The sequence below is a fragment of the Leuresthes tenuis genome, unplaced genomic scaffold (genome assembly GCF_036924035.1).
Source record: "Leuresthes tenuis unplaced genomic scaffold, fLeuTen1.0.hap1 SCAF_7, whole genome shotgun sequence".
NCBI lineage: Eukaryota > Metazoa > Chordata > Actinopteri > Atheriniformes > Atherinopsidae > Leuresthes > Leuresthes tenuis.
Genome location: NW_027325361.1, coordinates 37,195,437 through 37,219,288, shown reverse-complemented (window position 1 = coordinate 37,219,288; position 23,852 = coordinate 37,195,437). Strand labels below are relative to the sequence as shown.

General features: G+C 40.7%; 1 protein-coding gene across 7 annotated transcripts in view; it reads left to right on the top strand.

Annotated features, from left to right (window-relative positions):
• The window catches only part of LOC140312418 (epidermal growth factor receptor substrate 15-like 1), a 110,024-nt gene that overhangs the window by 16,755 nt on the left and 69,417 nt on the right, over window positions 1-23,852 (top strand). For all 7 annotated transcript variants that reach the window (XM_072390250.1, XM_072390254.1, XM_072390253.1 and 4 more), the window contains one exon: window positions 3,790-3,849. In XM_072390250.1, coding sequence (XP_072246351.1) covers window positions 3,790-3,849 — 60 coding nt within the window. The remainder of the gene's footprint in view (window positions 1-3,789; window positions 3,850-23,852) is intronic.

Genomic DNA, 23,852 nt, shown 5'->3' with positions numbered 1-23,852 from the left:
CGGACTGGTGGTACAGGTCCACTGATGAATACAGCTGCATTCAGCGAGCTCACTGTGTTTAATAATCCAATGAAGTCCCGTTTCAGAACCTCGGATAGTTGCTTGGACACATCGTTTGACCCTGTATGTAGAACGATGTTTGTCACAGTTGGATATTCATGTGCAATTCCAAGAATTCTCTCCTTTAGATCGTTAACCATATCCCAAGGAAAGCAGAGGACTTTAGTGTTCTTACCGCACATCCTTTGAACATCATTTACGGCAGAGTCACCCACAATCAGAGTTTGAGGCCCAGCCTTTAGCTTTCCCTGTGGCCTTTTACTTTCCATCTGGTTTTCAGTCCTTGCCTTGATGCTTTGGGATGGATGGTCATCCAATAGAGATCCAGAGTCCTTCGATAGTGGATCAAATCTGTTCTGCAGTTTCACACTCGGTTGTTTTGGAGGTTTGTTGTTAACCTTCTGATTCACAGATGTCTAGTCCTATTTCCTCCCATGTACAGGGGTAGAAGAGCTCCTCTGTCTCGTAGGAAGTGAAGGCCAGTCGGTTTCTCCTCCTCCCACTTTCAGGAGACATGATTTACTTTTTGGTTTTGCACCGAGACAGTTCCAGGGAGGATTATTATTAGCTGATTTATTATAATGCACAGAGTCTACTTTCTTGGTCCTGTTATCTGTGCTCCTTAGCTGTGTGTTAGCTTGCTCATCTCCGCTGCTTTGAATCAATGGCAAGGTTGTTTCATTTCCACACAGTTAATTTACCTCCACATTTACTTCTAAGCGATGAATTATCGTCTCCAGTACTGCAATCTTCTGCAGGAGGCTGTAGTAGTCATCTGTGGAGAAGGGAGGCATCTTGTTGCTAGTTAGCCTAACAGTTAGTACCTTTCCAGGCTATCTAGCTTTAGCTGAGTGCTAGGTGCCCGGACACTGTAAATCAGGCTTCAGCTGTGTGTAGGCCACGCACACGGAGTTGCTGGCTCGTCAGATAAGTTGTAAAAAGAATTAAAAATTATTAAAAATTATTTAAAAAGTCTTGGTTCACTTAAAAGAAAAAGAATAGAATTATATCCAAGACTTGTGGAAAGAAATAGAATGATTTAAAAGCAAATTAAGCAGTAAGCAGCAGGAGGAAGCGGAGACGCGTCTGCACTCTTTAGAAGCAGGAAGTAGAAGCTGGAATTTAGATTAAGATTAAAGGGGAACTCCGGTATTTTTAAACCTAGACCTTATTTCTGGCATGAAATATGTTCATCTACTCACCGAGAACAGTTTGGCGAAAGTTGGCGTCCTTCGGAAGCTATTTAGATAACTCGCAATCCATATAACGGAGTGAACGGGCTTAGAGGATGCAGCCTCTAAATAAGGCATTATCTGTCTTTATTTCACAAATACGAATGAATGAACGAACATGTGCTATAGCTCTGTTAGCTCATAGCTGCTGTTATGTGGCTACTTGCAGCTAAAGGAGAGCTAACGGAGGGATTTCTACACAGGCACTCTACTGGGACCACTTCATCCACACGCCCCCCTGGAGCACAGTTGCTCCTCAAGGATGCATTCTCCAGTGTTGTTTTTGACAATCATCTTAGATTTAGTCTCAGTCTTAGTCTTTTGGAATAAAATGCTAAAAGTCCTGCTAAAAATGCAAAAAATTTGTTTTAGTCAAATTTTAGTCACTTTTAAATGTGATAGTTTTAGTCCAGTTTTATTCGACGAAAAGTCAAATAGGTTTTAGTCTAGTTTTAGTCAAAAAAAGAAATAGTCTTTTAACAAATTAATTTAGGTCAATAAGTAGTGAAAATTGCTGTTGGGCAGTGTCAGTCATAAGTTGTGAAAAAAAAGATCTATAAATTCAACACATTGTGAACTTGCAGATCGGCTATTTTCACCAATAATTACAATAATAAAGGAATGGTTTTAGACATATAACGTTTCCACCCACCGGCAAATACTTTCTGATCTAAGGATTGTGCATTACACACAGATAAAGTGGGAACAGTGGAATCAATGTTTATTACTCCAAAAAAGCCAAAAACAAAAACATTTTACTTCTGCAATTGTGGCTTTTTTTCTCAGAATTTGCTAAAGTACAATGAACATACACACACATAAGCTAATGAACTGACGTTAGCATAACAAAGCTAATTTTAGCCTGAAGTTAGCAGCCCATTTCCGACAGGAGTATGTGGAAAACTTATTAATTTATAAGCTTACTATGAAATTAATCACAAGCTGATTGTCGAGTAACGTATGTCTATGTTACGTTCACAGCACTTGTAACTTACCTTCAAAAAAATATCTTTGTGGCGCCTTCAGGTGCCGCTTAAGGTTGCCGCCTACTTTGTAGGCCACCCATTTGCCACCGTGTCCCGTCACAATACACTCTGTTTTATTATCTGCCGGGTTCTATTTAAAATACACCCACATGTCATCTCTACGTTTACGACCACCAAGCCCCTGTGTTGAAACTTTCACCCTCATGGTCCGGTGTCTGTGATGAGCGACAACATCCAAACAAGGAAAGGATGCAGCAGCAGATACTATTTAGGTTTTAATTGACAGATTACACGCACAATAAGCAGAAATGTCATGAATTTTAAACGTCTAACAGACCACCCACCAACATTTACGTCCATTCTCGCCTCGTCAACGAAAACTCACAAGTCTCGTCATGCTTTAGTCATCAAGGAGCCATGTTTATCTTATCACCATCTCGTTATCGTCATGAAAAAAAGTTGTGTCAACAAAATGATTCCGTCATCGTCATCGATGACACTGGTGTCCTCTCCTCACTGCTCTTCTTGCTCTACTCAAAGGACTGCACCGCCATGGCCCAAACTGTTAAACTCCTGAAGTTTGCAGACGACGCCACTGCCATTGGACTCATTCGAGATGGTGACGAAACTTTGTATCGGCAGGAGGTGGAGAGGCTGAAGCTCTGGTGCAGTCAGAACAACCTGGAGCTGAGCGACTATGGAAATGACATTTGACTTTTGGAAACTTCCCTCATCACTTCCCCTACTCACCACGTTTGAGAGCCCTGTATCAACCGTGGAACCTTCAAGTTCTTGGGTACCACAGTTTTGCACGACTTGAAGTTGAGACAGCAACATCTCCTCCATCTTGAAAAAAAACCCAGCAAATGTGATGTACTCTCTGAGACAACTGAAGAAGTACAGTCTTCCACAGGAGCTGCTGACACAGTTCTACACTCCTGTCACTGAATTTGTCCTGTGCTCCTAAAGGGTTTTATTATGTTATTAAACTGTCTTTGCAGACTAATTGGAATGGTTGTTTCTCTGTGAATAAAGTTATTTTCAAACAGTGCTGAGTTAAAAGGGGTCTTTTTTAGAACAATGAAGGCAAAATGTCTGTTTTTAAGATATCCTTGCTATCCTTGCTTGATATCCTACATTTAGACCTGATGGTTTTTGGTTGAAATTGCACCTCTCCAGCATAAACTTGGTTGAAATTAAGTAAATCAAAAGAAATTGAAATAATGAAATAAAAAAATCCTTATGTATCCCAAAGGGAAATTATATTGTTGCATAATTTCTTTCTCTTAAAAATGATAAGCTCTCATTATTATCTATTGTTTTTGAGAATAGCTGGAATGACCTCCTATATCTCTTTGTGTTTTAAAAACCCTTATACTGCTCACACTCCATTGTTTCAATACAGCGTAATAGATATATTTATTGAAAAAGTGAAACTGCATAAATGCATTTCTGCTGTTAAGCAACAGATTGTCAAAAAGAACATGTTTGTGTTTATTTTATGCTGCTAGGTTTGGGACCTGAGTGACATAGACAAAGATGGTCACCTGGACAAAGATGAGTTTGCAGTGGTGAGTTTGATTAATCTTCACAGTTAATACATATACACTCGTGTTGTTTCTTTACAACATTACAAATTCAAGCTATATTGAAGCTCTCAGTTGCAAGTGAAGAGGAACATATAGTTAAACAAACTTTAGGAGCGCCACTTACACTGACCAACCATCCATCCTTTTATCCATCCATCCATCTTGATCCACTGTTTTACTATTATACTGCCCTCTTAAGCCTCCCTCTCTCCAGCCACCTTCTTTAGCTCTTCGTGCTTGACAGCAAGACGTTCCTAAGCTAGACAAGGGATAATCTTTTCAGCAAGTCCTTGGTCTGCGCTGAGTCAAGCTGCCGTGGTCACGTCTCCCTTTATAAAAAGGGGGACCACCACCCTGGTATACCAGACTAGAGGCACTGTCACCAATCTTCATGTTATGTAGGACAGGCATGTCAACCATGAGTCCAACTACAACCAGGGTGGATCTCATCCACTGCAAAGGCCCAACCACCATGAAATGAGTTAACTACATACTTCATACATCCCTGGTGATAATCGAGTCCCCCCAAACTCCCTGGCCTCTGCTTTTGGTATAGAAGGCATATCAGTTGGGCTGAGAATAAACTCAAAGTAATCCTAGACCAGCCTCTATCCCCAGTCAAGATCAACTGCAAGATCATCTACCCCAGTTCTGATAAAATTGGTTTTATTTATTTTATTGCACCAATGTACAACGTTTGCCATCACAAGACACCTGAACAATGAAGTCCAATTCAATTCAATCCTATTCAATCCAATTATAATGCAAATCCCTGTAATCCATCCACTTGTTTTCTATACCTTAATCTAATTCAGGGTCGCGGGGATGCTGGAGAATATTCCAGCTGTCATTGGGCGAGAGGCATGGTACATTCTGGACAGGTCACCAGTCCATGACAGCACTGTAATGCTCAAATTAAACCAAATTATTTAAAATCCAAAAGAGTCCAATTCGTAGAATGCCAATTTGTTCAAAAAGTTTCCTTTCTATGGAGATCAGCAGATTGTGTTGAAACTTCTAATCGATTCAATCCCTCGTCCTGAGCGTTCACGAGGCGACCTTGGAGATAAAAACTCCCTTTTAACAGGAAGAAACCTCCATCAGAACCAGAACCAGGAAGGACGGCCATCCAACTCGATCAACTGGGGGTTGAGAGGACAGGAAAGAGGGGACAACAAGCACCATAACACCAGGCCAGGGATACCTGCTGAGAGAGACTAACACAATATGACAATGATGTCATATGTACATGGAGAGTAAAGAGAGTAGAGGGAGGAGAGGTGCATCATGGGAGCTCCTCCAGCAGGCTGGGTCTATAGCAGCATAACTATGGGATGTTTCAGGATTACCTGAGCCATCCCTAACTATAAGCTTTATCAAAAAGGAAAGTTTTAAGCCTAATCTTAAAAGTGGAAAGGGTGTCTGCTTCCCGGACATTTACTGGCAGCTTATTCCACAAGAGAGGGGCCTGATAACTGAAGGCTCTACCTCCCATTCTACTTTTAGAAACTCTGGGAACAACAAGGAAACCTGCAGTTTGGGAGCGAAGTGCTCTGTTAGGAAAACATCTTACAATGAGATCTTTAAGATATGATGGAGCTCGGTCAAGGAACTAGCTGAAGCACTAAATGAGCCATTTACCTGAGCCATCCCTAACTATGATAATTAATAAAATAGGAAAGTTTTTGGTATTCTTTTTTTTTTTTTTATAAAAAAGTTCTCAGATCTTACAACAACGTAGTAACTCCTAACACTTTTGCTTTTCCTATTTTGAACTGTAAATCAAAATAACAGTTTAACTATGGGGGCGTGGGGAAGCCTACCATTTACAACTTCAGTGTCCACAGAAGCGTAGCATATCACATCACAATATTTTTTTTGTCAAAAGTTATTAAATGAAGTCAGATCGTATAGGCTCAACATATTCCATCCATTTGGACCATAATCTATAAAAAACATCCCTCTGCACCTGGATTGAAAATTACTTTCCATAATGTATATTCGGTGATTAATGTTTATCCAGTCCTCAATGGTTGATTGCTCCGGTGTGAGCCATCTCCTCATAATGGCCCTTTTACTTGCTGCCAGCAGAATGTAGAACAGTGTCTTGTCCTTAGTGCGCCAGTCCCTCAGTAAAATATTACTCAGGTACAGTCCTTCATATTGGAACAGGATTTCAGCTGAAAGCACATTTTGTATATGTTCATGGATCTTTACCCAATATTGATGAATCATTTGACATTCCCAGAAAACATGGAAGTGATTGGCCCCATCTGTCCCAGATCTCCAGCATGATTTACTTCTGTTTCTGTATGTCTTGTGATTGGATATAATACAAAAAAACTCATTATGGTCTTCCAACAGAATTCACACCAAATGGCTGACCCAGCTGAAAGCCACTGCATTTGACATATGTGTTCCCACCTTTCCTCAGTAATCGTTAGCCTTCCTTCTCTTTACTATCTCTTTAACATAATTTGTATTCTCCGTCCTTCACCCCAGGATGCTGTTGTACACTCTGGGATTTATGTTTTTGTGTTTTTGTTTGAGTTATGATATGAATGTTTGTATGAACCCAGAATCATCCAAATTAATTTAAATGTTCTGATTAAAGTAGTGTCTGACCTGCAGGTATCTAAAAATAAAGTCATCATTGCCTAATTCATATTTTTGTTTTAAGGTTTCAAAACTTTGAAAAGTCCCTTCATGGACAAATGAGAAATTAAAGGTTAGGCCTTTTGAATTCCATTTCTTAACCCTGCCAGAGTCGCATGCACACCATTGCACAATTCTGGAATAATATTACTCCAAACCACAGAATTTAATGATGTCATTCCATGCTGTTAGCATGTTATATGTTATGGGTTCTTCTTCAATTTTAAGTTTGCTCTGCAGTCTAATATCTTCTAAAAAAAGCTGTAAGTGGTATCTCTTTTATGGTAGTTTTCTCTATATCTTTCCAGTCTGCTGTGTAGTCCAGAAAACACATACATACCAGTGGCCTCAACGAGGCAGAGTAGTAATAGCCCTGTAAGAATGGAATGCCCCACCTACTTTTTCTTTTTTCACTTGCAAGGTTTTCTACTTCACCCTGGGTCTCTCTCCCATACGTACGTAGATAATACTCTGTCCCACTCCATAAATTATTTCGGCACATGTTTATGTTTATGCTTATGCATTTAACAGACGATTTTATCCAAAGCGACTTACAAATGAAGGATATAACATTACAGCTAACATCAAAGCTAACAATAAACTACATAGAAGGAAACCACTAGTCCATAGGTGTCAAACTCTGGCTCGCGGGCCAAATTTGGCCCGCATTGTAATTATATATGGCCTGGGAGGCAATTTCAAATTAATATTAGAGCTGGCCCGCCAGTATTTTACGGCGGCAGCGCCGTAACACCACATTCACCGCTTATACTTCAAATCCCATAATGCTCTGCTGTTGTTTTGGTGCTTCAATTAGGACAGAGGCAGATACGCCCCCTCCTCTGTGTCAGTAGCGTCTATGCCAGCGGTCTTCTTGCGCACTCCTTCGTCTGAAAGCCCCGTGCACCCCGTATTCCCGCGCCTCTCCCCCAGACCACACTTCGACCTCAGACCACAGCTGTCACTGTTACCCTACCAAAAAATGGCCAAAAGAAAGGCAGAAAATAGAACTTTTCTGGACAGGTGGGAGACAGAATATCTGTTTACATATGTAAAAGACAGACCTGTTTGTCTTGTTTGTGGAGCCAACGCGTCAGTAACTAAGGAGTAACTAAGGAGTAACTAAGGATATAATATTAGACGAGACTATGAAACGAAACACCTGGACACAGCTCAAAGGAGCCAGAAAGTAAAGGAGATGAAAAGAGGTTTATGTTATTTTATTTTCAAATTTATTAGCCTGTGTAAGAAGCTAATTTTGACATTTACCTCAGAAGGCTGCAAACAGAAAGGAGGCATTACATTTTTATTTAAATTTTATTTAATATACCATTGATATGTTTTTATTATTATTATTATTATTATTAGCAACTCAATTTTGCACGCCTTGACTTTAAAGTTATATAAAGCCTTGTTGTTCAGTATTCATTGTTAAATCAAAACTTGTTGGGTTCCATATTAAAAGGTTCAATTCAATTTTATTTTTTTAGTTCATTTGTTCAACCTTGGCTTTGTTCAATTTAAAATTTTGGCCCACTGTGTATTTGAGTTTGACACCCCTGCACTAGTCAGACACTGTCAGAGGTGACAGTGTAGAGATAGAGTGCAGGCATAGAGGAAAGTACAGAAAGATAAAGTGCTGAGATAGAGGGGGTAGGGAAGTACAAGGTAAGTGCTAGGATAGGAGATGCTCTCTGAAGAGCTGGGTCTTCAAGAGTTTCTTGAAGATAGACAGGGACGCCCCTGTTCTGGTAGCGCTCGGTAGGTCATTCCACCATTGTGGAACGACACATGAGAAGAGTCTGGATTGTCTTGAACGTGGTGTAGGCACTGCTAGACTACAATCCTTTGATGGAGTGACCAATTTGCTTTTGCAAGAGCATTCAAGTAGATGGAGCCGTTCCATTAAGCACTTTGTAGCTAACATCAGGGACTTGAATGTGATGCGGGCGGCTAAGGGCAGCCAGTGGAGTTTAATGAACAGAGGGGTGACGTGTTCTTTTAGGCTGATTGAAGACCAGATGCGCCGCCGCGTTCTGGATCATCTGCAGAGGTTTCACAGCACAGGCTGGGAGACCAGTTAGGAGAGCATTGCAGTAGTCAAGGCGGGAGATGACCATAGCCTGCACCAGGAGTTGGGTGGCATGTTGGGTTAGGTATGGTCTGATCTTTCTTAAGTTTAGCAATGCGAAGCGGCATGAACGAGCAACAGAGGTAACGTGTTCTTTGAAGGTTAGTTGGTCATCAATCATGACACCTAAGTTTCTAGCAACCTTTGATGGAGCAAGAGATAGGGATTCAGTTTGGATGCAGATGCTGTGGTGTATGGTTGGTTTGGCTGGGAAGACGAGCAGTTCAGTTTTTGGGAGGTTAAGTTGGAGATGATGGGCTTTCATCCATGCTGATATGTCAGAGAGACAGTCTGAGATTCGTGCTGAGACCGTGTGGTCATCAGGTGGGAATGACAGATAGAGCTGGGTATCATCAGCATAACATTGGTATGAGAAGCCATGTGATCGGATGATCTGTCCCAGTGAGTTGGATTATATGGCAAAGAGAAGAAGTCCCAGTACTGAACCTTAGGGGACCCCTGTGGCGAGGTGGTGTGCTGCAGAAGTGTGACCAAGCCAGGATACTTTGAATGACCGACCAGTGAGTTATGATTCAAACCAGGAGTGTGCTCTCCCTGTGATGCCCATGCTAGAGAGTATGAACAAAAGGATACTGTGGTTGACAGTGTCAAATGCAGCTGATAAGTCGAGCAGGATAAGTACAGAGGACTTAGCTGTCGCTCTGGCTTCTTTTAAGGCTTCTGTCACAGCTAGCAGAGCCGTTTCGGTGGAGTGTCCACTTTTAAACCCAGATTGGTTTGGATCGAGGAGGTTGTTATGTGAGAGGTAATCGGTGACCTGCTTAAAGACGCCCTTTCAATGATTTTAAACAGAAACGGGAGGAGAGAGACCGGCCGATAATTCTCCACATGAGTTGGAGGGAGGGAAGGTTTCTTGAGCAGCGGTGTAACCTGAGCTTGCTTGAATATGGTAGGAAATGTGCCCGATGTCAGTGAAGCATTAATCACATGCGTGACTGCTTAAGTTACGTTACGGCACATAGATTGGAAAGTATTGAAATGGGTAAAGCATCCTGGGGAGAATATTGATTATATTATATTGATAATAGAATCAGTCATGGAATGTAGGTCCAGGTTGGGAGTAGTGCTCCACCTTTGTATATCTGATTTTATTTTTATGTTTAGAGGGCCATAATTAGCTTCAAACCTCTTGGTAAGGTCATGGTGCTTTACAGTACGTAAATATTTGATGCTATCTGCATCCCATTTCCCTTTGTAGTCTTGTCAGGTGGAATGTCATTTTATGCCATACCTGGATTTCGTTTACTTTAATTTTATAACCTTACATTGAGCCATAATTTTGTTACTTTCAGGACTTTATATTATATTTATATAACTTACTTTCTTAGCAAGTTATCTGCAAATCAGGATAGTTTCTGTTCACTTTAATCCTGGATAAGTTGATTGTACTTAAACCATTTGTGTCAAGTGATTGCCTCAAATGGTTTAAGTTATTGACAGTAGAGAAAATGTAAAAGTTTAAATATAATCAACCTAAATGTACAATAGTCAGAATTTAACATTTTTAAGTTGCATACAATTAAATCATTTAAGTAATCACAATAGAATTTTTTTTAGTGAAGTCTACTTAAAAGTACAATAGTCAAAACTTAATATTTTACTTAATAATTACTTAATAAAGTAAAATACACTTAAAATTCTAGTTTTATTAAAAATATGATAATATTATATTTGAAATAATAAATTCCAATTAAATAATTATTTTGTCAATGACCACACAATGCAGTACATTCCAGTACCATGTAGCAGCATACTGCAAGTGCAAAAGTAAAAACTGTATGCTATGTGTGCCACACAGCAAAGCAGACATTAAGAACAACTATGCAGTGAGGATCACAGTTGGTAAAAAAAGCTGCTACTTTCTAACTGGTGTCCTCGGTAGAATTATTTCAGTAAAACAAGCAACACTAGACACATACAGTGCAAGAAGAATCACATGCAAAATGAGCAACTGCAAGAATATTTGCTCCATTGAGTACAATGTATTTGTGCAACAATCCAGAGATAGACATGGAGAATTGTGGCATGTGCATAAATGTGTTTTAAACTGCAAGTTTAAATAAAAAAAACACTTGTCATGTCGCAGCAGGTACTACAAGTGCAAAAGGAAAAACTGAATGCTGCGTTTCCCAAACTACAAAGCAGGCATAAGGAACAGTAGCATTAAGAACAACTATGGTAAAAAAAAAAACTGCAAGTTTCTAAAATGTGTCCTCTGTGGAATAATTTCAATAAAACTATCAACACTAGACGCATCGAGTACACGAAGAATCACATACAAAATGAGCAACTGCAAGGATATTTGCTCCAGTCAGTGCAATGTATTTGTGCAACAATCCGAACACGGATATGAAGAATTGTGTCATGAGCATAAATATGTCTTACACAGCAAGATCATTCTTCAGCTTTTGAATCTTGGGAGGTAGCTCACTACGACCCAGATTTAGGATTACCTGATGAAAGATCGGGTAAGATTCGGTTACTGCAGCTGGAGTGTGTAGGTAAAGCCAAACAAGAGGCACATTGCCTGAGGTAGGTTGGTGAGTGCTTCTATTAAAAGACTGCCGTCTAGGATGATCCCCACTCTTGAGGGGTTTAGTTGTACTGATGCTGGGCTTGCAGAGGAGTCCCACAGGAATGTCCAAAGAGTCTCCCTCAGTAAGATTCTATAGTACGAGAAACAAGACAAAAGGACCACATTATCAAGTTAAAATCAACTTAAGTTTAATGAAACATCTTCATAAATGCTAATTATCATAACCCATCATCCCAAATAAACAAAACATAGGAGAATGGAAAAACTCATCAAACTGTTCTTAAAGAACATAGACGCATCATCCCCAAGAATGACTGGATGTCCTCTCAGGACAAGGCATCTAATGGCTCAGTGCTCTTCAAAGAGATATAACACAAGAAATATATCTTATACCAGTTTATTTGTTCATATAGATAAGATGGGAGAATTAGTTTTTGTAATATGTATGAACTAATCATCAATATCATTACAAGAAAAAACAGAAATATCAACCCACCGTTGTCTGTTGTACCAGGTCAGCTAACTGCTTGCCTATCCGGCCTGTCTTCCTCTTGTATATTTCCATCAAGCTTGGACACAAACCATCACGAACACCAAAGAACTCTTCTTTAAGATTTCTACCAACAACCCTGTTAATCTCCAAGTACACCTGAAAAATAAGAAATAACTTCAAATTTGATATTCAGGCAGAGGTACTTATAACACTAATAAACCTCCCTGCACATGTTGTCCAATTATGTATGTAACACAAAAAAAGACAATAAATTTAAAGGACACTTTCACAAACCTGGCTTTCAGTGAAATGCACTGGCCAGCGTTGGACCATCTGGCTAATGTCAGGCTCATGCTTTACAACCTCCTTCTTTCTAAGGGCAAATGTGATGTCCATGTTTTTTCTAATAAGAGAGTCATTTGGGTTTTTCTTCTGCATTTCATTGACCTGGTCTCTCGAACAGCTTCAAGCCTAGCAACATCCCCTTTTCTTGGCTTCTTTATGTTTTTGTGAGAAGGCTCACCATCAGCATTGTTTTTTCCACGTTTCCCACCATTAACTGTTACATCAGGCTGTCGCAGCTGGCGCATTTTAGTTCTGTAATTCCCCATTTTGAATTTAAAACTGTTTATCCATTCTTGAAGCCAGATGATGAGCCTTGTTCTTTAAGGCAGGGGTGTTCTGCTACCAAAACTTTTGCGACAACTTCAAACTCTTTCATTGGGTAAGCTTTGTAGCCATAGATTGTCTCCACCAGCTTCTCAAGAATATCATGCTTCATAGCCTTTGTCACTTTCAGGTATGTGCCATCATGAAGATACATGAGATTTCCTTGGCGTAATCTGTATTCCTCGTCTACAGGAAACGTTGGAATGTCAAATACCTCAGGCCACTCTTTGCGACCCTCCAGAGATGAGGTAGACAAGATCTCTGTGTCAGGTTGGCTGCTCACGTCACTGCTTATTTCACTTTGTGGCACTGGGATGTGATCAAGGATAGGAATAATTTGGATGGTAGGTTTCTCAGGGAGGTCAGAAATGTCTGGAAGGTGCATTGTTGAATTCAGGGTCCTCGTACTGTAAAGTGAGGTTGTAATCAGGTTCAACTGATTTCTTGAACCTATCCATCCATCTTCTCCGGGGTCTCCTCCCAGTGGGACGTGCCCGGAACACCTCACCAGGGAGGCGTCCAGGAGGCATCCTAACCAGATGCCCGAGCCACCTCATCTGACTCCTCTCAATGCGGAGGAGCAGTGGTTCTACTCCGAGCCCCTCCCGGATGACTGAGCTTCTCACCCTATCTCTAAGGGAGAGCCCAGACACCCTGCGGAGGAAACCCATTTCGGCCGCTTGTATTCGCGATCTCGTTCTTTCGGTTACTACCCACAACTCGTGAACATAGGTGAGGGTAGGAACGTAGATTGACTGGTAAATTGAGTAAATGGCCTTTTGGCTCAGCTCCTTCTTCACAACGATGGGTCGGTGCAGAGCCCGCAACACTGTGGACGCCGCACAGATCCAACCGTCAATCTTCCATTCGTCCCTCACTCGTGAACAAGACCCTGAGATACTTGAACTCCTCCACTTGGGGAAGGATCTCATTAAATCATTAACTGTATTTGGACCAGGAGTCATTGTCATTTTTTTGGATGTCCCCCTCACAAAAAATATCACTCATCGTCAGCTTCTGTTGTGTAGCCATCTGAGGAAAAAAATATACATTGACAGTTTTAGCAAATAACAAATCGCTTGAGAGTTACCATAAGCTTCCCTTGTACTTTGTGTCCTGACAGTGGAAAGACATCATTTAAATCAGACAGCTTAACCACACATAGAAGGGCCATCAGTGTAGCATAGCTTGTAGGACCATAGCACATGGTACCATGGTGTCATTTTTTTTTGCAGATGAACAAAATGTCTGTGTTAGCTGCAACAATCTGTATAATCTGACCAAATTCAGGGAGGCCTGAACAGGAACCAATACAGAGGATCATACCTATACTTGATTCCGTCGATGCAGACAGATGATGCAACAAGCACTGACCCAGTGGTTATGTTATGAGGGAGTACGGTCTGAACATCTCTGGGAAAAGATGTAACCAAGACCATTGCAACCTTGGCCATATCAACTGCTGGCCTGAAAAATGAGCTACAGTCCAAATAATAGCTGAGTGCTTTCTGGTGTTTAGTAGCAAGAGTCAGGGCCACATTTTTAAAATTCTGGGACTCTCTGACTACTTTTTTTAAGTATTTATGCTTACCCTTAAAGCGCATAGTCCAAAGTTCAGTCAAAGGACCAAATTTCTTTATCAGGTGAGGGTAATGTTCCACAGAGCGATGTGATGTGAAGGGTGACTGCAGCAGCTCTCTGTCCTCTACCAACCTGCATTCCAGAAAATGCATCGGTATGCTTAGGTGCCACAACAAGCAACAAGCTCCACAATATCTTTTAGGATTTAGCATCCTAAAATACTTTTTTCAGAAACGATGACGTATAAGCCCCGTCTCTCTAACCATTAACCTCAGCCTCCGTTGCTAGACGTGTCATAACCATCGACATATAAAGAATACAACTTTAACAAGTCCATTGTACTTGTACTTTTCCAAACTTTATAATGTCTATGGTCATAACAACAACAATGGCAGACTACAGGCTTGTACTACCTTTATACATAGACATTATAAAGATTCTTTATATGTCTATGCCTTTACACGCATGCCCCATGGCTTTTCTTCTGGTTTTAGTATATTTGTGTGGCAGCGTCACAGCGCCACATACAGGCCTGGTATATGTAGTCCAGCGTTTTGGATCGTCGTGTTTATGGAGACTTTTTTCAAAACAACAGCATATTGGGTGAGGCTGCATACACGTCTGGACGGGCCCTGAGGCTTATCAGTCTTGTCTATAAACGTGTAATTAAAGGATCTGATGGCCTGATTTAGCATATCTAAAGTAAAATACTTTGTCAGACACAGAGACACCTCAATGGGGACAATTCCTTCCAAGACATCATATAAAATTTCCAGAGTGTAACCCATGACCGCATGGGAGTGTTTCAGACTTTTAGTAAGATGACATTGCCCTTTCACCCCAGAGTTTTGACTTAAGCTTGAGTCTTTCTTTACCTCTTGCACATGCCTGTCATGACACTCTTATCTCGGAGATGAAACAAACCAGATCTCTTGTTGCTGAATGTCAACTCTGGATGCCATGCAGACTGCAAAATTTTACTGTGAAGCTCTCATAGAAACCTGCTATTGAATGGGCAGCAAGGTTATCAGCTGCTACAAACAAAACGGTTCCCTTCACACTTGTGCCTAGTTGCTCTACATAAACACAATGCTGTTCTAAGGAGACAAGATCATGGATAAGAGGTTGCAGAACTTTGTCATAACCACACTGTTTGATTGTGGAGGTGTTGCAGAGCAGAGCTAGCTGAATAGAGTTTAGCGTTGATCTGTATTTGGCCGGTACATTAGCAATAACCCAATACACTGCGCACATTTTGTGTTTCAGCTTTGATGTTCCCAAAGGCTTGGCTACTTCAAAGTCCTCAAGATATAGTATCAGTGCAACTGTTAAGTCATCCACTGAAAGAAGGCAATTTTCCTTAAAGTGCTGTCCATCAGCATATGAACTATATTCATGTGGAACATGCACCTTTTCTGACATTGCTTTATCTAAAATGTCAGTTTTGTTTAATAGTTTCTGTAGCATGTGTTGTATGGGGATATATACAACAGTTTGTGTGCCTTTTTCAACAACATATTCTATAGACATCACCAGGGGAAACTTATTCCTCACATAGGCTGCCCTTCATTTTACAGTTCTAAGAGATCCATGTTTGCCACACAGTGATGCCATCGCATTACTTTCTGAAACAGCACAGACAATTTATTTTATAATTAATTCATCCACATCTGGATAATGGTTCTTAAGTACTGCCTTGACATTACTGTACAGTGATGGTTGTGACAGATCATTTATTTGACAAAGGTGTCGTATCACTTCTTGTACATGACTCTCTGGGATATGAATAATAGTTTGCATTTTCAATAACAGAGATGCTGGATTATGTTCAAGCTGTTTTCCTAAACCACAAAGATCATTGCAGGCTTCTTCCATGACCTCTAGGTCTTCTGTGTCAGAAATTGCCAGTTGTTCTAGCTTACCCTGACTTTCATGGGCTGCTTCATCATAAACATCATTGGTTATACTGACAATTATTTCAGATTTGAAATTCTTCCAAGTATGCTCTCCATGTGTTTTACTTTTGTGTGAATTGAAAATACACTGCTCTGAAATGTACAGTCTTCATAAGGACAATCAATTTTGTGATTTACTTGTGACTTAGTGAATACTCCGCAGATGAGCAAAGTATTCAGTTTCAGTGCAGGGTTCAAGAAATTCACATGACAAACAGTGAAACTTCATTTGAGAGTCTACAGTTTGCGGTTGATCCACACTTCTGGTGTGAAAGCGGGATAAATGGCTATGGCGTGCATTGAGAGACTTGAATGTACACATACATTTCTGATGCAAGCAAGGAAATGTCAGGTACCGCGGACGCAGGGTCTTTTCAGATTCAAAAGGGGTTTTATTTTCAAACAAAGCACACAGAGCACAGCAAGGCAGTGCGATCTCCAGGCAGAGCAAAGAAAAGAGCTGTGAAAAACCTAAGCGCTCTCCTCAGTAACTAAGCAGAGGAGGAGCGTGGCTATGAAAAGTTAACATAAATCTCTCCACACCAGGAGGAAAACAGAAAAGCTATGAACAGATTACAAAACAATGTCACGCTCTCCTAACGAGGCGGAATAAAACAAAAGACGCACTCTTAACAAACAGAGGCACTATGAAACTTTAATGATAAACTTAAAACTCTCCTTTAACGGAGGCCACTATGAATGATTACAACAAAAATTGCTGCTTGAAAACGGAGGAACAAACAAGGCTATGAACTCACCGTTTTATTAAATAAATTAAAGCTAGGACCAAGAATAAATTGCAAATCAAGATAGCTCTGCAGGAAGATCGCTCACTGCAGGCTCGTGGAACTATGACTGTTGAACTATGGATTAACGTGAGGCTGGTAGTGATGCTCATGGGAAGAGAACATACTGGCACAAGACAAGGGAGACGCAGACTATCTGAACACATGAGGGACCAAAGGGAACAGGAGGAAACACTTGGAATCAGGGAAGACAATGAGACACTTGACACGGGAGGAAGGGCAAGATACCTGAAACAAGAGGAGAAGGTCAGTGCTTTCAAAATAAAACAGGAAATGACGAGACAAGATTTGAAACAGAACATAAACCGTGACAGGTTCTTGCATAAATCCCATGTTTTATTCTATAATGTTTAAAAAGCTGTGCTCTCTTATCACAGATGGCAGGGCAGTACTTGCATTTCCAAAGCATTTTAATATGGCTTTAAACAAAAATAGTAGGGCAAATAAGGCTAATGTTAAAAGAAAACTGGATGTAGAAAACACACAAGTCGAGAGCTACTGAAAAATCCCTATTGCAATTGTCCAACGCTCAAAATTGACCTAAGTCGTTCTCAAATTTACACGTATTCAAATGTACACGTTTCAAACTAGAAATGTTCCAGCAGTTCCTAATACTTAAATAGACAAAACAATCACCTCATTCAGGCAGAAATGATATCCTCTTTTCAGCAGGCAAATGTCCTTTAAAAGCATCCAAACTTGCTAAAAACAGAAAAATGCAGGCATGCGCTGTCCAAGGAGCATGCAAAGTGCAGGGACCTTAAATTGCTCTGTGTAAATTAGAAAATGGCGGAAATTTCTCTGTAGCCAACGAACAAGCACAGACTTGTTTTGAGCCAATCACAACAAGGCATTACTGTGGCCTGAGGTAAAACTTGATAGTTTAAGTTTGTTAAACTTACAAAAATGAGTACACCTAATGACTGTCTCATGCACTCTTCATTTACTCATACTGTTTAAGTAATGTAGTAAAACTCATCTTTATGAGTAGTATTTACTGAACAGTTTGCATAGACTGAACTTTCAGGTTAACAGTGTTAATCTATGATCCCGACCCCCATCATATCCTATCTTTGCCTGATCCATTGCCCCAGACGTTCAACAAACAAGGTGAAGAGGCAAACATCCCAGTCTTGTTCCCAGGGGCGTAACCATCATCTCAGAACTGAGGGGGACAAATTTTTCAGAGGTCCATTGAGTGATTTATAATCCTCTCCCCTTAGTGGCGAACCACGTAATCACTAACAGCCACAGTACAGCATCAGGGGACCAACCTTAGTTCTTTAAACTGTATACTAATAAAATCTACAGTTTTAGCTGCCAAACTGTGGTTGAGTGGACCCAATGACCCTTGAACATCTACAGGGTAAGTTGCAAGATCATTAAGTGCCAAATGACAACACTGAATATTTCATGTTCACTGAAACACCATTCCTGTTAGCAAATTATTACTTGGCACACAAAATGGAATGAAAGTGACACGGTAACAGGGTAATAATGGCATGAACAGAGAAAGTGACGCAACACTAAACACATCAGCATTTTAGTCAAATGTGACAGTACAGATGTGCAAAACTAATCAAGATAAAGAAAACTGGCATCACCTATACCTGCTGCCTTTAACAACTCAATATCTGAAAATAAATTATAAACAAAAATATCTAAATATAAACTACATCTTTAAACGTTTGAGGTTTTGCTTTTGAACAAAGGCAATCAATCATCTCTTGATTAACTATTACAAAATAATATGAAGTAACTGTGATGTTAATGTTTGTGTGGGGGCAGACCTATATAAATGAAATATACACATGTATCTGTGATAGACCAGTATCTGTACCTAATCATCTATCATAGGAATAAAGAAGCCTCTCAACATGTACATATATGTAGCAGTACACTGATCTCACCTAAGTGAAGCACCCAAACATGATTTTGCACCTCACATTAGCAGCAATGAATTGCTGAGCAATTTCTGTCCTATTTAGTTTGTCCCATTTATCTTTGTGGATATGACACACAGCAACACTGTTGAGCCAGGTTTTTAACCTCCGAAGACCACTGAAGTTTCTTTCAGCCTCACAGCAGAGGAGGCAGGCAGAGTAAGAAGCAACCACACCAGTTTTTCCACTTGTTGGAAAAGGCCTTGACCTCTGGCAACAGTCCTCGCAGAATGGTAGCAGCTTCACTGCTTGAATTATACTCATATTTGGACTTGAACATTGCTAACTGCATCTGTTCACTTCTGGGTACTGCAGCAAAACATCACCATCTATCACTCCTGTTAGTACTTTTTCAAATTTCCTGATTATAAGCACCCCTTCATTTTCATTCTGCGAGTTGCATACTTACAGTCTCCAGAACTTTGAAAAATTCTGTTCTGAAGTAGTCAACTGAGGAGGGAAGTACATAAGCAGTAGCCTTACCAGCCAGGTGCTTGGGAGGGTTTCAGACCCGAGGCATTTCAATCCATATCAGATCAGAGAATCAGAAGCATTTATTGTCAATCAAGCATTACAACATTACATTGCACGCAGATTGGGGACAAGAGGAGAGGGGGAAAAAAACACAGCCACAGACTATACTCCATAGGGAGTACAATGTGGGGCCGGGAAAAAAACCTCAGCACATCAAGAACAGTAACATAGGTCACCATCCAACATAAAAACTCAAGACATAAACAAACATTTGCTCGTTTCACACATAAAAAACGCTGGACATACGAAGGCGTGGGATGGGGGTAAGCCCAGAGAGTTGCTATGTCTGGCTCTCAACCAATGTTACAGTTCACAAGATGTCATCGTGATACCACAGCAGGTTGCCATGGAGCAGTCCTTGATTGGGTCCCAGTCGGAGTCAACAATCACCAGGTGTCCAAGAAGAAGGGAGAGGGAGAAGTAGTTCAGAGCGTCTCACAGCAGTGATTTCAGGAGAGTTGTTTCAGCAGTGGCCTTGGCCAAGGGCGTTGCCAGGAGAGCAGGAATGCAGATTAGATTATGATTGTTGGTTAGGGCGAGTAGTCGTTTTCAATGGACACGACTCACTCTGTTTGTCCATTCTGGTCACAAAAACGATCCAAACGATCCATATGACTTTGCAAAGCCACCAGCTTCATATTGCGGTTAATGACCACAGTCTGAGCGCCAATAGCTCTGCCCACCGATTCAAAAATGCCGTACAGCTTGGGGCCTGTGACCGCTGTCTCCGACTTCCGAATTTTGCAATACACCAGGGCAATGCCTAATCCAATCAGCAGAAAGCCCGTTGTCATGGTTCCGAATATGTATAGATCCTCCACGTCTTCAACGGAAAGAATTGACAGGCACATGGATCTCCACGTCTCCCAGGAGTCCGTCGGGACAGGCGGGTTCCACTGGACCCGAGCTTCTTGTAGCAATGATTTTGTCAGTTGCGTTTAGAGACCAGCCGATCAATTCCATGTTTTAGTTTGAAAGCAATGCAGAGAGAGGCACTGAAGTTGAGACAGGACCGGACAAGACAAGAGAAGCAGGAGAGATATGGGAGAGGGAAGAATCAGGAGAGAGTAGAAATGGGACCGCCTTCGTTGAGAGCCGGAAGAAGAGTGCAATTGGAGACAGGTTGAGCTTTTCACACATTTGTGATGCTTTGTTATAGATACACTGAAGTTTCTCGTGTGTTCTTTTGTCAGCGATGCTTTCTTTAACACAAGTGACAGCAGCAAGCATACCATCAACTGTCTGTGTACGACTTTGAAGAGAGTTATTGAAGCACTCTAATTCCTCTGTAACTTCCAAGGCAAGCAGGAGACCAAGAACTACATTGCCCTTTTGCAATCTTTCAAGCAAGCCATTTGCCCTGCGGGCTGAATCTGACTTACCAGATGCCATTTCCTCTGAGGCAAGCAATACAGGCTGATATTGGTTCAGTAGCGAATGAATGGTGCCTGTACGTACAGGGACACAAGGACCTGATAGACTGGATTGGCCCGCTCTCTGCTTTTACAATATCCCAGAAAATGGACTTAATTTTCATTGACTGGCCAAACAGAACTCCCAAATCATGAGCCCACTGCAAAGAGTCACGGACAACAGCAGAGGCTGCATGTTGTGTGATCAGATTCACACAATGGGCCCCACAGTGTACATAAGGAGCCAGAGGTGATGCCTCCTGATAATGGCCTGTGCTCCTGAATATATTGCTGCACCATCATATGCTTGCCCTCTCAACCCAGTGATTGACAAATTCAGACGGAGCAGTACATCCATAAAAACCTTTGCAAGCTTTTCTCTTGTGGTCTCAGACACTTTTTACATTCCAGCAAGTTCTTCATGAGCTATCAGATCACGATCAGCGTATCGTACAACTACTGCCTCCTTTCCTGACACGTCTTATGTTCCATCCATAATCACAGAAAAGTGACCTGATGTTATCTACAATTTCACGCACTGCTGAGTGGCTCAGTAAACTCAGGACCTCGTTTTGAACTTTGGGACATCTGTAGTCAACTCGGGAGCTCAGTCATTTCCATAGTTCAGGGTCATCCTCAGATTTATATTCTAATAGTTGTGCAAAAATTTCCTTCACTGTCATCATGCCTCTTAGAGCTCAACCCTGCCTTGCCAAGAACTGCGCAGCATGAATTATAACTGACAGGTTTGTGCCTCCCCTTGCTGTGATGCCCGTACATTGGACAGTTGCACATCCACTGATCTAGTCTCATAGACTTGTGTTGTCAAGGCTATTTTGTGACATTCTGATCTAGTGTGTAATGTGCATATTTCACAGCCCTTCTTCCAGTTTTTAAGACCAGAGGAAATGAATGTCTGTTCTGTGTTTTTTGCAATCTTTGATGTGTTCTTTAAAAAAAAACTTTGTGACAGTAAAAGCATAATACTCCTTCAACCCCTGGGATGAAATGAAGCCAAATGGAAGTCCTCATACTGCTGTCTTTGAAATCTTAGAGTTTTATCAGCCAACTGTCTGCAGGGTCTCTCTGACTGTCAGTGCTGCAGCCTGGTCTCTGCCCTGACACATGGCCTTCTCCCTGTGCTACCTATTACGATACAGAATGTATGTAATGTAATTCTGAAATATCTGTGAAAACCCTGTCATGATACCTGCCTGGTTTCTCCCTGCAATAGATATCTTTTCTCAGCAAGTTATAATCTCTCCTTACCTGTGAAGACCCTGCATCATCGTCCCTGCTGATGGCCTCTGGTCCCTTTCCTGATTCTGCTCTTTCTATTGTTAAACGGTTGAAACGGCTGAAAAAACTGCAGGGGACAGAAGACACATATACAGAAAGTGCAGGGGATATGTCCGGCACATATTACCCAATTAAACGTCTTTAATCACGGGGGCACATTTTCCGCCACAATTTTATACCATTCTGAGCCAAATCTGTGTGCTCCTGCTACATTTTTGGCATGGTGCGTGGTGTTGAAGGAGGACCCAGATGCAGAACTTCAGAAAACTTAGATGAATTATGAAAAGCACAAGGCAAGAACAAAGGACGCAGCTGAGCCGGATTATCAAAAAACTTAACTATGGAAAAACAACCAAAGCAAGACAAGACTAGGACTTATAAATAACAAGAGGCAAAACCTGACAAGATGTGGCCAAACAAGACCTGGAACATGGGACGTGAGGTGAGGTGAGGATTCAGCAATGACATGAGTGAACCTGGAAACTAAATACTGTGGGGAGGTGATTAGTGATGATGTGCAGCTGTGGAACAGAAACAGGAGACACGAGTGAAACCTAACGTGACGGGAAAAAACATGACAGAAATGAACCAAGAACCTGAAAACATGACAAAACAAAACTCAAAACGTGACAATTTTCAACCTTTAGTTTCTTAGCTGAGTGGATTTCCTCTTTGGTTATTGTAGACATTAAGCTTTCATTTTGATCACCTGTGACTGTTGTTAAGTTAAGTTGGGACACGGAAGCATCAACTTGACTAGTATCGCCTTTGTGTGGCTGAGAATATAGATTTTTGTAATAGTTCATAAAGCAGTTATCATTATGGGGTTTCTTTGATTTTGTCTACAGTATTTTCAACTTTTGGTTTAGGGTTAGGGCTAACAAAGCTTATATGACAGCAGCTTCAGTGATTTCCCTCCTGCTTCATAATCTTGTTTTGTATCGAGAAGTTTTTTTTGTATGTCCACAGTATTTAAGTAATCTACTGCTTCCTTTAGTGGTACAGACTTGATCGTGTTGTTCTGATTCAGAAAGTATTCTCGCTATATTCTCGACTATTTTTCCTACAAATCTTTAAGTTTTTCCCTGTCTGTTTTTTTTTCCTCATCATTCAATCATTATTTTCCCTCTTACCATGCCCTTATCCCATAACATTGGGGATGAAAGGTCATTGTGATCCAGATACATTTCTATTTCCATCTGTATTCTTTCTTTCATATCCGGGTCATTTAGAATATTTGTGTTTAACCTCCAAGTGGAGATCTGTTCTTTGCATGAAGGCATATATTGATACGAATAGGGTTATGGTCTGAGATTGCACTGAGGCTACTTTCACAGCTTTTTTTTCTAAACATGTCGTTCTTAACATGAGTGTATTCTCTTTTGTTTGGATTGATAGGGTGGATCAGTTTGTTCTTGATATTTCTCATATCACATTTTCCATTTGAGGAGTCCAGTTTAGCATTTTATTGGATATTAAAATCTCTTCCGCAAACATTTTTATAAAGACCAGTCGCTACCAGGAAGAAACTTTACACACTCAGGAGACTTTCATCTTTGCCTGTAATCATTACATATCTACCTTCCTTGTCTATGTGTTCAGATATGTGTTGAGAATTTAGGGTCCTGGATATCAAGATTGTACCGCCCCCAGAGTAAAAACATGTTTAAATCCCATTCTGTTCAATTTTGCATGTTCATTGTCTGAAAGATGTGTTTGTTGTAACAAAACTATTTTGATGTAGTCTTATTTCAATTTGAATTGGATTATGAAAGCCATTTATATTAAATTATGGTATTTTCACCAATCTATTGGACATCTAAGTTATTGCACCTTTAATTATGTAATATATTTTGGTACGCTTTCCCTCTCCCCCCCCCATCACATATTTAAAAATCAACCATGTGTTGAATTTCAATTGTCTTCACTTTGAATGTGGGGGTCGCAGAA